The sequence below is a fragment of the Miscanthus floridulus genome, chromosome 1, assembly GCF_019320115.1.
Source record: "Miscanthus floridulus cultivar M001 chromosome 1, ASM1932011v1, whole genome shotgun sequence".
Taxonomy (NCBI): domain Eukaryota; kingdom Viridiplantae; phylum Streptophyta; class Magnoliopsida; order Poales; family Poaceae; genus Miscanthus; species Miscanthus floridulus.
In genome coordinates this window covers 178575047-178590597 of record NC_089580.1, presented here as the reverse complement: position 1 = coordinate 178590597, position 15551 = coordinate 178575047, and the positions used below count along the sequence as shown (strand labels likewise).

The following is a 15551-nucleotide window of genomic DNA, read 5'->3' as shown; positions in this document are numbered from 1 at the left end:
TGCATATACATGTTGCAGTAATAATGACATAATGAAGTAGATGATGCACATGTTTATGAAATGAAATACAATTTTGTGGGAGCCAAACACCTAGGGTGTTACAACGAGGACGCTGGGGGTGCACCGTCGCGGCAGCATTGCCATGCTCGGCTGCCCCACGTCGACACACCACCAAAGCAGGAACTGATGCGGGGCTTTTGCTGCCGTGCTGAATGCCTGATCCCGATTCGAGTCTCGGCCGGCAGGACCGCAGGAACGTGGCTCCCATGACCGCGCGCGCAGGCGATCCGACCGTCACCCTGAGCGAGAGCTCCGCTTCAGCTCGCCTCGATCGGGAGCATGGACGTGCTACTACGTACGTCGCGCTCCTGTGCCCGCACAGTCGCCCGTTGTTTTTGGGTCAGTAAGTCAAGGCCGGCCACGCGCAGTCGCGCACTGTGTGTCCGCCGCGGCCGTGCCATCGCTGTCGTGTGCCGCCCTGCCCTCCTCCCCGCCAGCGCCGGCAGCGGTGCGCACTGTGCCGGGCCAGAGCGTACCCGGGCCTCGGTGTCGGGCAGAAAGCCAGAAACGGAGCTGGCGAGCTGCTGAGTCGACGGTCGAGTCGTGGCGAGCCGGGCGGAGCACGCAAGCAACTACAGCGGCCGGTACAGTACACTACAACCCTGTGCGGCATAATAAGTGAAGTGGGTGCGAGCACGCGTCGCGCTGGATCCGACGGATTTGACTTGTCGGGAAGCCGACGCGTCTCCGTCTTCGTCTTCCGTGTGCGCTCGTCGTGGCGTCCACCACTCGCAAGCGGCAACCCCGCGCGCGTTTTAATGCGGCGCGTCCGTTCGATCAAATCGATCGTCTCGTACCGGGGCCTTTGACTTGCGGCATCCGCACGCTTGCGCGCGTACGTACGTATACGTCACGTACCCTCTACGGCTGGGTGGCGTTGAGATCACCGGCCAGGTTTAAATTCCTGTGCGTACCGGCAGGGGACGGGAAACCACAGAGACGAGCGCATTTGAATGCTCGGATGGAGCGGAGCTTTGGTCATGCACGTTCAGCTTGGCTTTCCTGCCCTGTAGCGTCCCCTCTACTTTTGCCTTTATGTTTTCGGGCGCCTTTTTCTTTTTTTTTTCTCGTCTGATAAACGATGTACTACTAAAATCTTTGCTTCGGTCACGGTCTCGCCTCGGTCATGGTCGTACTCGTACCGGATCCACTTGATTAAAAAAGAGAGGCTCCTCCAACCTGGCGCTGCTGCACGTGTGGTGTCTGGCCATCTTTTCTCTCCTCGGCGTTTCAAAGGGCAAGGCTCTTCTTGGGCTCTACCGTCTTCCCGGTTCCGTCAGGCTAACCATTGAAAGCGAGATACGGCGAATCCACAGCAGCCAGGCCTGGCAAATTCTGCTTGACGCTCCTACAGGGGGGTGGGGATTTGTTGTTAGGTTTGAAATCGCTCAGCATTTCTCAGTGATTTATTGCCCCCGTAGTAACAAGTCAGTACTGGTAGTAGTACGTCTAATTGAAGGGCAAAATAGCCAACAGACTGAGCACGCGCCGTCCGATGTAAGCGTAGCGTACCAAACGTGGTGGTCGCGGACCACGAGGGCGTTCAGCCGTGCATCTGCCAATGCGGTCACGGTGACCGGTGAAATCCGCCAGTGCACACACGTGCTGCCCGCGTGCCGAGAGGACTACGCTGCGCGCGCCACGCCGTCGTACACAGTACGCACGCTCTTCTGATCGTCTCGTCTCGCCCGCCTGCGCCTTCACCTTCACCTTCACCCGCTCTTCCAGAAAAAAAAAAGAACTGGATCCAGAAAAGGGTAAAAACGCGATACCCGTTTCTTCGGAACGGAACCATGGAAGCAGAGGTCACATCAGGGTAAAGAAGGCCACCACGCAAATATACGGGCCGACATTTTCTGCAAGATTCTACTACTACTGCATGTGGTACGCCTACATCTTGTGCTCCGTGGCTTTTCTTGGCCTTTGCTTCTGGCATACGGAGTAGACCAATTTCCCGTTTCTGTCTGTAGCACAAATTTTGTGTTATTAGAGAAAAAAAGAATATGAGAGAAAAGCAAAAAAAAAAAACGGTGGGAGGACAGGGGGTGTGCATGGAGGCCCACCCCACACGCGAAGTGTCAGTGAGTGTGCAAGGAAGGGGCTGGTCCCCACATTTCCATCCAATCCCCCCTCACTCCTCACCTCTGCCCTCGAACACACAAAAGAAAAAAAAAATCCAACACAAATAATACTCCCATCTGGATATTCTTTCTCTCTCTTGCTCCCCCCTCTCTCTCTCTCTCTCCTTCTCCAGTCCACCCATAGCTTGGACTAGAGATCTCAAATTCTCCACAACAGTTTCCCACTCCCCGTCTTTCCCTTCTTCTCCCCCATCAGATCTTCCCCATATCTCTGTGCTGCATCACTCGCCGCAATCCACTCCCAATCCAAAACCCAAAAGCTCTCCGCTCCGCCTCCCTGTTCGCTCGTCCGCCATTTGACTCTCCCCTAGCTAGCTGCTGTTGCGGAGCAACCCGCAATTCCAAGAAAAGCAATCTGGTCAAGAAAGAGTGGAAGAAAGGAGGATGGTGATGATGGTCACCCTATGATTCGCCCCATCATTCCGTCGCCTCCGAGGCCTGCGCGCTGCTAAAAGGGCCTCGCCGTCCGTCGTGGTGGTGGTGGTGTGCGTGGGCGGGGACTCAGTCGCTGCGCCGCCACAATGCCGCAGTACCAGGAGCTGCCCTACGGCGGGCAGGTGCTCGACATCGACACGGCGCTCAAGGATGGCATCCTCGGGGGCGCGCTGGAGCCCGTGGATGCGGCGGCAGGGGACGCCGGGAAGCAGCCTCTGGAGCTGCGCAAGATGATGGACGAGCTGGACGCGGCCGGGGACGGCGGCGGCGACGAGGTGGTGCCGGCGGTCTTCATCTGCCCGATCTCGCTCGACCCCATGGTGGATCCGGTGACGCTCTGCACGGGGCAGACGTACGAGCGGGCCAACATCTCGCGGTGGCTCGCCCTGGGCCACCGGACCTGCCCGACCACGATGCAGGAGCTCTGGGACGACGCGCTCACCCCCAACGCCACTCTCCGACAGCTCATCGCCGCTTGGTTCTCCCGCCGGTACACGCGGTTCAAGAAGCGCTCCGCGGACTTCCACGGCCGCGCCGCCGACCTTGTCCACAGCCTCCGGGGCACGGCGGTGCCCAGGCGGCAGCCACTCAAGGGCCAGGCCCGCGTCGCGGCGCTGCGGGAGCTGCGCACCCTCGCCACCACGCACCAATCCGTCACCAAGGCCGTCGCCGAGGCCGGCGGCGTGGCCCTGTTGACGTCGCTGCTCGGCCCCTTCACGTCCCACGCCGTGGGGACCGAGGCGGTCGCCATTCTTGTCAGCGGGGTGCCGCTTGACGCTGACGCCAAGGCCGCGCTCATGCAGCCGGCGAAGGTGTCGCTCGTGGTCGACATGCTCAACGAGGGCGCGGCGGACACCAAGATCAACTGTGTCCGCCTCATCCGCATCCTCATGGATGAGAGGGGTTTCCGGCCGGAGACGGTGGCGAGCCTGAGCCTCTTGGTTGGTGTCATGCGCCTCATCCGGGACAAGCGGCATCCAGAAGGTGTGGTGGCTGGGCTCGAGCTGCTGAATTCGATCTGTGCGGTGCACAGGCCAGCGAGGAGTATGATTGTTAGCATTGGTGCAGTGCCGCAGCTGGTGGAATTGTTGCCGGAGCTAGCAACAGAGTGTGTCGAGCCGGCCTTGGACATCTTGGATGCCCTGTCTGCGGTTCCAGAGGGGAGGATGTCTCTTAAGGATTGTCCGCGGACGATACCCAATGCTGTCCGCTTGCTGATGAGAGTTTCAGAGGCTTGCACGCGACGGGCGCTGTCGATGCTGTGGACGGTGTGTCGGATGGCTCCTGAAGAGTGTGCTCCTGCTGCCGTGGAGGCTGGGTTGGCTGCGAAGCTTCTTCTTGTCATCCAAAGTGGTTGTGCACCGGAGCTGAAGCAGAAAGCGTCGGAGCTACTCAAGCTGTGCCGCCTCAACTACACTGACACCCTCTTCATCTCCAAGTGCAAACTCACAAGGACAATTCAGTGAGGAGATGCAAATGATGCTGCTCTGATGTCATTTGATTCGATGATGCGTGGTTTGTCGATTGACCTTGCTGAGTTCATAGTTCCAAGGAAATGGAATTGCCAAATTGACGAATGGTAATGAGCATGTATAGATAAACTTGCAGATTTAGCTCTACCATCTAATCTGAAGAGATTAGGGTGGTTGAGCAGATGGCGAGACTGGTGGTTACCATAACAATTTGCGGGGAGACAAGAAGCAATGCAGCATAGTTACTGGCAAGTTAGATGGCAAGCAGGCGGGTGTACATGCAAATTGATGTGAATTTGATCAGCTCAATAAACACCTGAGGCTGGGTGGTAAGTACAGCCAGTTTTGCCATTAGGAGTAGCTAGCATTAAGCAAAACCAGCAAATTAGATTTTTGGCAATGTGGGTATGTCAGGGCTGTAGATGTTGTTCCTGTCCTTGTAACTACACAGTACTGTTGCTTCTACACTGGAATATACATTGCCATTGCTTGGGGAAAATTTTGAATTGTCCATCTTGATCGTCTACTGTCTAGTCAAATTGGGGAAATGTGCTCTTTCCCTGTAGCGCATTCTAAAAAGCTCGATGCTGCGTTACTACTGCAAAGGTTGGGGCTCTACTGCTTGAGCCAGTGTTATCATTTCTCAATGTTGTTAGCTCCTGGAGTTGCAGCATCTGATTTAATTTAGCAATTATCTGATTGTGTGGGACTTCTGTTTTAGTAAGTAATACCGCCATAAAACTGCATGCCGAGCCCTCTTGTAAGATAGCATCACAGTCCTATTTCTTGCTGGTGTATCGTTAGGTTTTTAAATTCTTGCCAACTGATGAACTGAGGCCCTGTTTGGATCTTAGGATTTTCAAAGGAAAAGCACAGGAATCAAGATTCCTCTATTTTATGTACTGTTCATGTGTTTTTGGAACACAGGATTTGAGCAATCCTTTCCTATGGAAAGTTTCCTTCACCCATGCATTTTGAAGGAAAGAAAACATCCGGTCTAGGCCATTGGAAATTTTCATGATGCGCATCTACCTAAGCTACCGAACACTATTGCCATGCATCAGTGAGAAAAAGAACAAGACACAAGAGGCGAGGAAACATTTTTTATCTATTCACGTCGCTTGTGTTCTCGCCATGCACCAACTCCAGAACTTTGATCTACGATCTACGCTTCAGTGCTCCATTCTTGAGCTAATGACCTACCAAACCTAATCTCAAGCTACCAAGTTTAGCAAAACAAACACATCATTAGTCCAAATATAATGAGATTCTTCTACTACCTCGTTCCTGCATTCCAAACACTCATTCATGTAATTTTTCTGTGTTTTTTCATTCATCTGTTTTACCACCACATTCTTTTCCTATTCCTATATTTCCTACCATTTCTACATTTTTTATTCCTCTGTTCCAAGCATCTCCCGTAGTTAGGGTCAGTTTAAGATGTCATGCTGAAATTTGTACTGTTGCATCTCTTGTTTCCTTGAGCTGTGGATGCAGGATCCATGTCCCTGGTACCCGCATTCTACCTGCATCCTGGGAAAGCTGGTCTTATATATCACATCAGGCGATCCACCATCAAGATGTCTGTCCCTGCTTTGCTTTTTCCACTACCTAGACCTTGTTTAGATTATAAGTTTTTTCACTTTCTTCATCATATTAAATCTTTAGATACATATATAGAGTATTAAATATAGATAAAAAATAACTAATTACACAGTTTGATTATAAATTACGAAACGAATTTTTTAAGTCTAATTAGACTATAATTAAATAATAATACTGATTTTTAACCTCAATCTAAAGAAGGCCCAGTAGGACCGTCCATGATTGATCGGAACGCTGCTGTCTCGCCGCTGGCGCAGCTGTAGGCGGGGCTAGCTAGATAGCTTAGCTGGTGGTGATGGCTAGCAGTAGCAGTAGCGCCACCGGCGTACAGTAGCCCTAGCTCTGAATGGTGACGGTCACTTTGACCTGGGAGCGAATGAAACGAACGAAGCAGCCGTCGCCGTCCCGTCGTGCTTTCCGAAATCCACGACGCGACGTCTCCGTGTCCGACGCGAGCGCACACGCCACACCCCCCGCGCGCCCGTACACGCTGTGCCTTTCCTCGCGCACACGCCACCAGCTAGGAGGACGTGCGCGCGGGTGAAAGAGTGAAGAGGCCGTGGCCGGCCGGCCAACCATGTGGCGGGGGCAGCTTCGCGGGGTTGGGAGGTGTCCGGTTCATAAACTCGATATTTTATGGACCGGTTTTTCAACAAAGACTCGATCTGACAGACAACATTACGAACGACGTGTAAACTCTTGGACTGGACCAAACACCTGAACGACAGGCTAAAAGGCAAACCAATCTCCGGTCGGAAGGCCTGGCCGAGGAGGAACAGAGCCCGCTTTCGACTCTGGCCCGCCTCTCCGACCGGAAGGCCTCACGAAGGAAGAACAATGCTCGCTTCCGACACCGGCCCACCTCCGGACGGCCTCTCCGACCGGAAGGGCTCATCAAAACACCACTTCCAACTCCAACCCGCTTCTCCGACCGGAAATGCGCCGAAACCTTAGTTACAACTCATCTCCGACTGGCGCAATCAGAGCCGACTGGGACCGACCGATCGGGGACGCCCGCTCGATAAGGACCAGGGAACGAACGGAGAAAGTAAGACAGGGCGCTCAAGTCAACCGTAATACCGGGGACCGTACCCTATACACCTGCAGGACAGTACCCTACGACCTCCCTGGCAAGACAGAACCAAAGCAGTGTTGTAGGCGCCAACATTTCTCCTACAATGTTGTGGGCGCCGTCAACTCCCATACCAGACAAATACGGTCAGGCTCTCCCCACGTGCCTCTGAGGCATCAATAGTGTTGTGGACGCCAGCATTTATCGTACCAGGCGAACTTGGTAAAACCCCTTGCATGCCATTGGGTATCAACAGTGTGGCAGGACCGACGTCTGCCATACCTGAAGAAGACACCACCTCCCACGTGCATCTGACATTAAATAGTATTATGGACGCCTATCATCATCTTGTACCCGCCGGCGTGGACAGTAAGACTTAGCAGAATACATACTCTCTCCCTCTCACTTGTAAGGCCATCCTCTTCATCTATAAAAAGGGATAAGCTCTCTTCCAACAAGATAGATCGATCAGTTCACTTACATTGATTCACCCTCTATAACTTTAGACACTATAAAGTTATATCTAGCACACGCTCGAACACTTAGCACATAGCGGAGCTCCCGTCACTCTCGGCCCTTCAGACCAGAGTTCGACCGGACCTCTTGTACCCCTATCTTTCTCCCTACCGTTTGTAACACCACAACAAACTTCGAGCACCTGGGCTAAGGAATAAAGTCACCGACCGACTCAAACTGGACGTAGGGCATGTTGCCTAAAACAGTATAAACCCTGTGTCATTGAGTGCTAGGCCAACTCCGATCACAACGTACACCAAAACTACAAATATTTACGTGTTGGTCACTTTCTACAGCGACAGTTGGCGCCGTCCATGGGGAAGACGTTGTACGTTCAACACTTTTTATCACTGGATGGCCCACTTTTCCGCCACCTTCACCATGGCGGGCTCAAGCGATACGACTCGCTTCGGCTCACTGGAGTTTCTCGTGCTCCCACCTGTTGGGATGTGGGTTCCACCCGTCTTCGAGCCATCCTAGGCCTTCCTCTTCGGAAGCCTGGACTACGTCATCGACCGACTCAGCATACTACACATCTGCGAGGAGGCACTTGTTCTGGCGCTCGTCGAAGGGGCGCCCTCCCTCGGCTCTGGGACGCATGATGACTTCAGCGACGAGGCGCCTGCGCTTCATTCCGAGCAAACTCTCTGTTCAAACCCTGTTGTGAGTAATGTACATACTGTTATTTACTCACTATTTGCTATCTTCCGTCGATTATCCGAAGGGACCCTGTTGTCCCTATCGCGACCGCCATGCGATCGGTTCCCCTATGGCCTCGCGTCCCCCGTGGATGCGTATGCCCAAGGGCTTCGAAGGATGCCGGTGCCGCCCCCTTTCATGTCCAAATTTGTGGGGATAGCGAGTTATGCTCCCACCTGTTTCCTCGACCTCATGGACAACGATGTTGAGAGTGATGGCTCCAGCATTGGCGACGTGGCACCTAGCCACCATCCATCTCGGGAGTGCACCATGATGGACGCTCTAGGACGGCCACCGGTGGTAGCGGAGTCCTTGCAGACTCACACCCCTCCGGACCCTTGTACGGGGACCCTTGCGCTCACACGGGAGCATGGCGAAGAGCTACGACAACGGTGGCAGAACCAGCCGCCGGCGCGCTCGGCACACACACTGCGCCCCGTGTGCATAAACCGGCGAGCGACGCCCGCCAGGTCCAGCGCAACATCATGGACGGGGGGAACGATCCCCCACAATTTGCTCGGGCTGACCAGAACATTGCCGCAGCGGTAATGCTTCGGCATAGCCTTCCCGAGCCGAACGACCCCTAGGAATAGGCGATCCACCGGAACCTCCGGGCACTGGTGGAAAGTGCCACCGTTCAATAGGCGAAGAGCTCTGCATCATGACACCGACTCGTGGCCTCTCTCCCCACCAGGGGAGTGGGCACGGCACAGGAGGCCACATCTGAGCCTCGGCTTGACCAGGCGCTCGCTCCACACCGACCACCGGTACGTGAGTGGCTGGGACCGAACCAAGATGCTCGCAGCGTCATCAGCAACCGGTGTCAGTCCCGGCATGATGATGGCATCCATCAAGCTACAGTGATTGCAAGCGACATAGACCCTAGTCGGACCATCGCGAGAAGTGGTGAAACGCACCCCAGGCACGGTCGCCGGCCGGATGCCTGGAGTCCCAACCCAAATGGTCTGGGACCACGGGCCTTTGCCCGACACATCCAGAGAGCGCTGCTCCCGCGATGTTTCAATGGAGGTCAAGGCAATGGCAAGGCCAAGCGCGAGGATCAGGACGAGGGTCCCTCCACGTAGAGGGGTAAAAAGAACAAAGAAGATCGTCGCCGACCGACCAAGTCCATGTTGGTCGCCATGACTGATCACACGGACAAGCAGCCCTAGCAGGACCTTCCAGACCAATCCAATGAGCTCATGGAGAGCCCGTGCACCAACCATGCCTACCCCGTTAAACACCTCTACAAGGACTGCGAGCTCCTCAAGCGCCTTCTGCGATAGGCCGGTGGGCCGAAGGAAGGAAAAGGCAAAGAAGCAGCGGCCAAGAAAGGGGGCGTAGCGGGCAAGGATCCGGACAACTGAAGCTCCCTATACGGCGACCGAGGTGATCTGATCGGATGCCTACCGACTGAAGACGACAACGGTAATGTTCTCACCAACACTTGGAATAGCGAACAACTACGTTGTTTCTTCCTCTAAAATTCAGTCTTACCATTTTTTACTTAACGTTCGCTCCTATAAAGCACTCTGACCCGAACACTTTTGGCCCGGGTCGCTCGGGGGCTCCACGGGGATGCAATGTCACCCCTCTTTTTACTTTTATATGATAAATGCATTTTTTCTAGAACGAAAAGGCAGTTCATTCCTTTAATTACCTTACGTAACTATGCTTAAAATATTCTGACCGATCGCACTCTACCTCTACCTACGGTTACGAGCACTTAGCCTCGTGGGCCATGCCCGGGCTCTTAAGGTCGCAGCCTACGGTGTGAACGGGCAGGTGCGAAAAAGAAGAGAATAAAAAACAAAGTTATGCTAGGGTAAAAATAAGGAACGGACGGAACAAGCTTCCCTGAACGAAGTAGTTCCTTCACAAAAATAAAGTTACTATATTCATAAATACACAAAAATGCTTTATACAGGGGGCTCCCCCACAATATTATCTTCTACATTTGCTAAAGTATTTCTACTCTAAAACTTCTACTATGGCTCCGTGGCGGCATCGACTACCGGCTCGACTGACGAGGGAAGGGGCTGCTCGTCCTCTGACTGGGCAACATTTGGCTCGGTTGGAGGTAGGGCGATGTCCACTTCTGACCTAGGCTCTACGCCATCCACAGGCTGGGCGACGTCCTCCTGACGCACGCTTCCGGCCATGTCCGCACGGCGGGCATCCATCACCCACTGCGCAGAGACTTGCATGACCAACAACTTTGCATGTGGCAGCAAGCTCTCTCCAAACGACTGGATATCCTCTATGCTACAGCCGTCGGCATACCAGCTGCAGATGGTGGCGAAGTCCAGGTCCGGGTGGTATGTTGCCACTGAAGTCAACACCACCGATGACCCATAGAATAGCCCGTCGGTGAAGAGGGTCCGAACCTCATCCGAAACCTCTACCAACCGGATGGTAGGCGCACTGGTACTTGGCGCCGACCCGAAGACCTCTGAGGCGATGAGTTGGGCAACATTGCATATCTAGTCAAGTTCCCCCTCAAGAGCACATCACTCTTCAAGGGACTTGGCCAGCGCCTCTGCATTCTGCCCAAACATCACTTTGGCTGTCTCCAGGTCCTGCTCCAACGACTCCACATTTCCACCCTGCTCTGGAAAAAAGACGATAGGCTTAGAATCAAGCTAAAGGAAGAAACCAACACGACGAAAGCAGGAAAAGGTACTTACCGATGTAGGTGTTCTCAAGGTTGGAGAGTCCCTCCACCTGCCGGGTCACCTGCTCGTGTAGTTGGGCGTTCGCCTCCTCCGTCCCCATCACCGGCCTCGAAGCACGAGCACTTCCTGATCAGCCTCCGACCAGGCCTTTCGCTCTGACTCCAGGGCCTTCCGCTCCATATCTAGGGTCTCTAGGGCTCTTTGGAGTGCTGCGTCGGTATCCACCAGGGACTTCTGTAGCGTCACCTTGGTCTCCGCCTAGCGGGCCTTCGCTACCTCAAGCCCCCGCTTGGCTGTAGTCGCCTATTCTGCCACAAGCACTCCCCCCGCTCGCACCTCAGTCACCTCTGCCGCTTAGTCCTAGGACTCGTGGTGGGTGGACTCAAGCTGACGCTCGAGCTCGGCCATCCGAGCATGCTCCATCCGGAGGAAACAGGACTTGCGGCACGACATCTCCTCTAGACGCTGCAAAAATGAGAAGCAAGCATGCTGAGGCAACCGATGAAACACCAAGGGGTCAAGGATAGGCGCGGGAAACTCACCGTCACGGCACGGCGTAGGTCGACCTTGACCAACCGCTGGACAGACTCAACCTGTTCCTGGGCCTCCTCAAGCTTCATCGACAGCTTGGTGAGATCGAACTCCATGGCGAGTCCTCTCCCCCAAGGATGTCCTAGAGCTAACACTCCTGCGAATCCTAAAGGACAAACCGAACCTTCATCGGGTCCTCAGGATAGGGCCGCTTCAGGTCGGTCTCCTCTAGCCTACTAGAGTGCTCTGCCTTCGACCGGACCACTGCCAACTCCTACAATGGCACTGGTAGCTCCACCACGTCATCTACTTCGTCGTCGGAGGGCATCTCCAACACCTCGTCTTCGCGGGCCACTGGTAGATGTTCCGGTTCTAGCCTGACCGCATCTCCCGACACCTTCGGCTTCGACCGGGAGGATGAGCCATGAAGGCCTTCGCTCGACGAGGCAGGAAGCCCGGTCTCCCTCTCCTCTTCCACCGCAGCCAGTGGAGGAGGGGCCACAAGGGTCACCTCTAACGCGGCCTCCGCCGTAACGACCGGGATCGCCGCCAACACCGCCGCCGCCGCCGCCGTCGTACTGGTGACCAACCTAAGGGGCACCATGTCCGGGTGAGAAGGACCCGCCACCACTGCCCTACTCTCCCCACCACTCACCACGATGCGCTGCAAGGTGGGCCTCCAATCCTCCCGCATAGGAGTTGGGCGATGCTCAGCCCCATCAGCATCCGGCCGCTGTCAAAAAAGTACAGGTCAGTCATACTAAAAAAACTCAACGAGATCAAAAAAGAAACAAAGAAAGGCATACTGGGATGTAAGTGGTATGACTCTAAAGCCCCAACCCGACGTCAATGGGCCCACCGGGCGAGGACCGCTCTCGGGCCGTGACCCTTGCCCCCTCACTTCAACCAGGGGGGTAGTCATCCCAACCAGCTCCCGCTCAGCCCACGAGTCACCATGGCTTTTGGCTCGGGGCACACCGACCGGGGTGGCTGGCGAGGCATCCTCTTGTTGTAGGTCGCACACTGGCACCGACCCCGATGATGCGCGGGTTCAAGCCCGCTCCTTCGACCACCTAGCCTGTCCCGCTACGCCCACGGCAGGCGGGGATGAGGCCGGTGACACCACAGAAGGGCACGGTGACCGCGTTCGCTTCGCCTCCCATTCGCCGATGGCGCCCGCACTCGAAGCACGCTTCCTCGGTGTGGGAACATCGCCGCGCCTCTCTGCCTCCTGCTCACCGTCAGCGTGCACGGCCATAGGATCACAACGCTTTACCAAGGTCACGATGACGTCCCGGCTTTCCTCCTCAGAGGAGGAAAACATGTCATTCGCCCCCTTTGTGGGGTCCTTCAACTCGAGCTCTAACTCAACATCGCTCCTATTTTCCATGGCCCACACACGCCGGGTGATCTTCTTCTCCTTATCATGCTTCCACCGAGCCTCCTTGGCTTTCTTCTTCTTCCTAGCATCCGACGCCTCCTTCTGAGTAGCTTATCGCGCAGAGCCCTACGGCCCCTTCAGAAGATGCGGGCGGGACTTGTAAACTCTAAGTCCCTACGAGATAGGCGACTCAAAATAAAAAATAGGAGCACAGAGGGAAAAAGAGCCTGGAGTAAAAGAGAGGAGAGCATACCAGTTTGGACACCACTGCGGAGTTGAGGGGTCTGGGTTTTCCATCAAGGGTCTCCCTAGGCCTCACCTGCAGCAACCGGTCAAGGCGACTCTAGACCTCGTCGTTCGGTAGCTCTTTCGGCGACACACGGTCAGGGTCCATAGGGCCGCTATACTTCCACATCGGCCGTGTCCTCTCCGCTAGCCGGGCAATCCGACTGTGGAAGAGGGTATTGAATACCCACACCCCGTCAAGGCCACGCCGCATGAGCTTTTGGAGCTCCGCCTCGATAATCTCCACCTTATGCTTCTGCTGACTAGCGGGGCCCTACAACCAGCTCTCTAGCTTCTCCGGCCTCCTATCGGTGAAAGGGGGGAACGGTGCCTCCACCGGGTTTCTGATGTAGAACTATTCCCCATGCCACCCCTGGTTGGAGTCATAGGGGATGTACACGGGGTACGAGCCCCCCATGCTCGGTTTCTTCTGCAGCGCGAAACCCCCCACCGACGCAATCATGAGCAACTTTCCCTCCGATAAAGCTCACCCAGAGAACATCCATCGGAAAAAGTCTACGTGCGGCTCCATCCCAAGGAAGGCCTCGCACACGGTGATGGATCCGGCGATATGCAGCACCCTAGTCGGATTGAGGTGCTGCAGCTGTAGGCCCCACTCATTAAGGAGCCCGCGTAGGAACCAGTGCACGGGGTATCCAAACCCACGCTCATGAAAGGTGAGGAAGGAAACAACATTGTCGGTTCGAGGTTGCAGGAAATCCTCTTTTCCGGGAGCCCTCTAGTGTGCCACCTCCTTCGGCGGCAAAAACCCCTTCTCGACAAAGGCCTCCAGCACCGACTCCCTCACAATGGATGACCTCTAGCCTGACATCTTACTCTAGGTTCACGAATGGATCTGTGAGTTTTCTCCTCTCCCTCGCTCTCACCTTTTTCCCTCCTAGGAACCGCCGCGGCACTCAGATGCTCTTGGCGAGAAGGAAAAAAGAGAAGAGACGGTAAATGAGTAATAGGCGAAGGAACGGGGCGAAAGCCCTCTCCCTTCTCCTACTTAAAGAAAGAAGCACAGTAGTTGGGAAAGGCGCGGATATCGGGGTAATGCGAAACGACGGGGGTGAAAAACTCTCTCTCTTCCCCCATCCAATGCGGTTGGGATATGATGGGACACGCCCTGACCGATGGGACGCACCCTGCCCCGATGGAATGGTGCCTGGTCAGACAGGACATGGCCTGGGTATGGCCCACTACTACCGCACGACCGAGTGTGAGAAATAAAGCGCCACCACGCGCGTGTGGCTCTCCGCCTTCCCAGGCGAGACTTGGAAAAACCCAAACAACGGGATCTCCGCCAGGAGAGACCATCGGGCTCCTAAGTCAATCGAACGGCTTAGGAAAATGCCAAGAGATAGGTAAGGAGCAGAGGGACGCCCCATGTAGGCCATGCTGACTCCGTCATGAACGACGAGCAGGGATCCCGGTCAGACATTTCTGATTGGAGCTCCTCAAAAACCCCGTCACTCAAGTCATCAAGGTAATATTACCAACCCCCACACTTTCTTTATAATCATTCATACATCCATACACGCATTCATTCCATACACCCGCACCCTCGGACGATTCTACCCCGAATCACCCGGAGGCTTGGGGGCTAAAGCATTACGTATGCAGTTAAATGTATCATAACGCTCCATGTTGCGTCACAAAGCGGCAGTTGCCTCATTCAACATGAGCAACGACCGATCGGGGTTTGAAAGCCGGCCCACGAAGGGCTAGAGGCTGCCTCATGTCAAACAAAGCCAGGGGAGAAAACGCAGATGAGCCCTGAGCGGCCCTCGTCCAGTCTGCCTTGAAGCGGACAGGGTCATCTCAACCTTCTCGTTCGATCCTAAACTTCACCAAACCCACAGAATCTCCATCGAGTGGAGGCCAGCGGGCCACCTGGGTCGGTCTCCGGATCGACCTAGGCATTTGCCAGGTTGTAGATTAAGGAGCAGTGGAATATGACAATAGGGCTATGTTGATCCCATCACAAACGACGGACCCGGATTTCACTCGATCATACCCGTTAGCGAGCTCACCGAGCACGTCACTCGAGCCCGAGCGATCGAGGCAAGCGACGTTAGCTCAGCCCCTCCAGTTGTGAGAAACCAAGGACGGGGTAACGCACAAAACTCAAACCGACCCCTGCCAAAGGCCAACAGGGTTTAGGGGCTCAAGACACAAAAAATGCCTTGGCTGCACCTAGGGTCCACAACTCCGACTCGCCCAAATTCCTCAGCGCGACCCGACGTCTGGATCCATGAGTTTGTTTTGATCCCTCGGCTGCGCCCGACCCCAGGATCCGCGAGCTCCGTCTCGCCCGATCCCTGAAAACAACTACCTCGGCTATGCATGACACCTTGGTTGATGACTCTGTCTCGACTAAAATGCATGCACACTCGCCCGCTTATAAAAAAACCCAAGCGATTCGACCCGAATCGCCTGGGGGCTCGGGGGCTACACCCGCGGGTGCGCTCGCGCGCACCCACCGACAAAACAAAACTTCCCCCGCTAGCAACGCGAAACCCCCCCTAGATGATTCTACCCGAATCGCCCTTGGGATACACCCGTGGGTGCGCTCGTACGCACCCACCATCAAGACAAAAATCCCCCAGACGATTCTACCCGAATCGCCCGGGGGCTCGGGGGCTCCTGTCGGGTTGATAAACCCGAGATCCCTCA

General features: G+C 55.2%; 1 protein-coding gene across 1 annotated transcript; it reads left to right on the top strand.

Moving 5' to 3' along the window:
- The first annotated feature begins 2293 nt into the window (after positions 1–2293).
- LOC136503673 (U-box domain-containing protein 75) lies at positions 2294–4607 on the top strand. Its single transcript, XM_066498674.1, has one exon. The coding sequence runs from the start codon at positions 2723–2725 to the stop codon at positions 4100–4102; it is 1380 nt and encodes a 459-aa protein (XP_066354771.1). The 5' UTR covers positions 2294–2722; the 3' UTR covers positions 4103–4607.
- The last annotated feature ends 10944 nt before the right edge of the window (positions 4608–15551 follow it).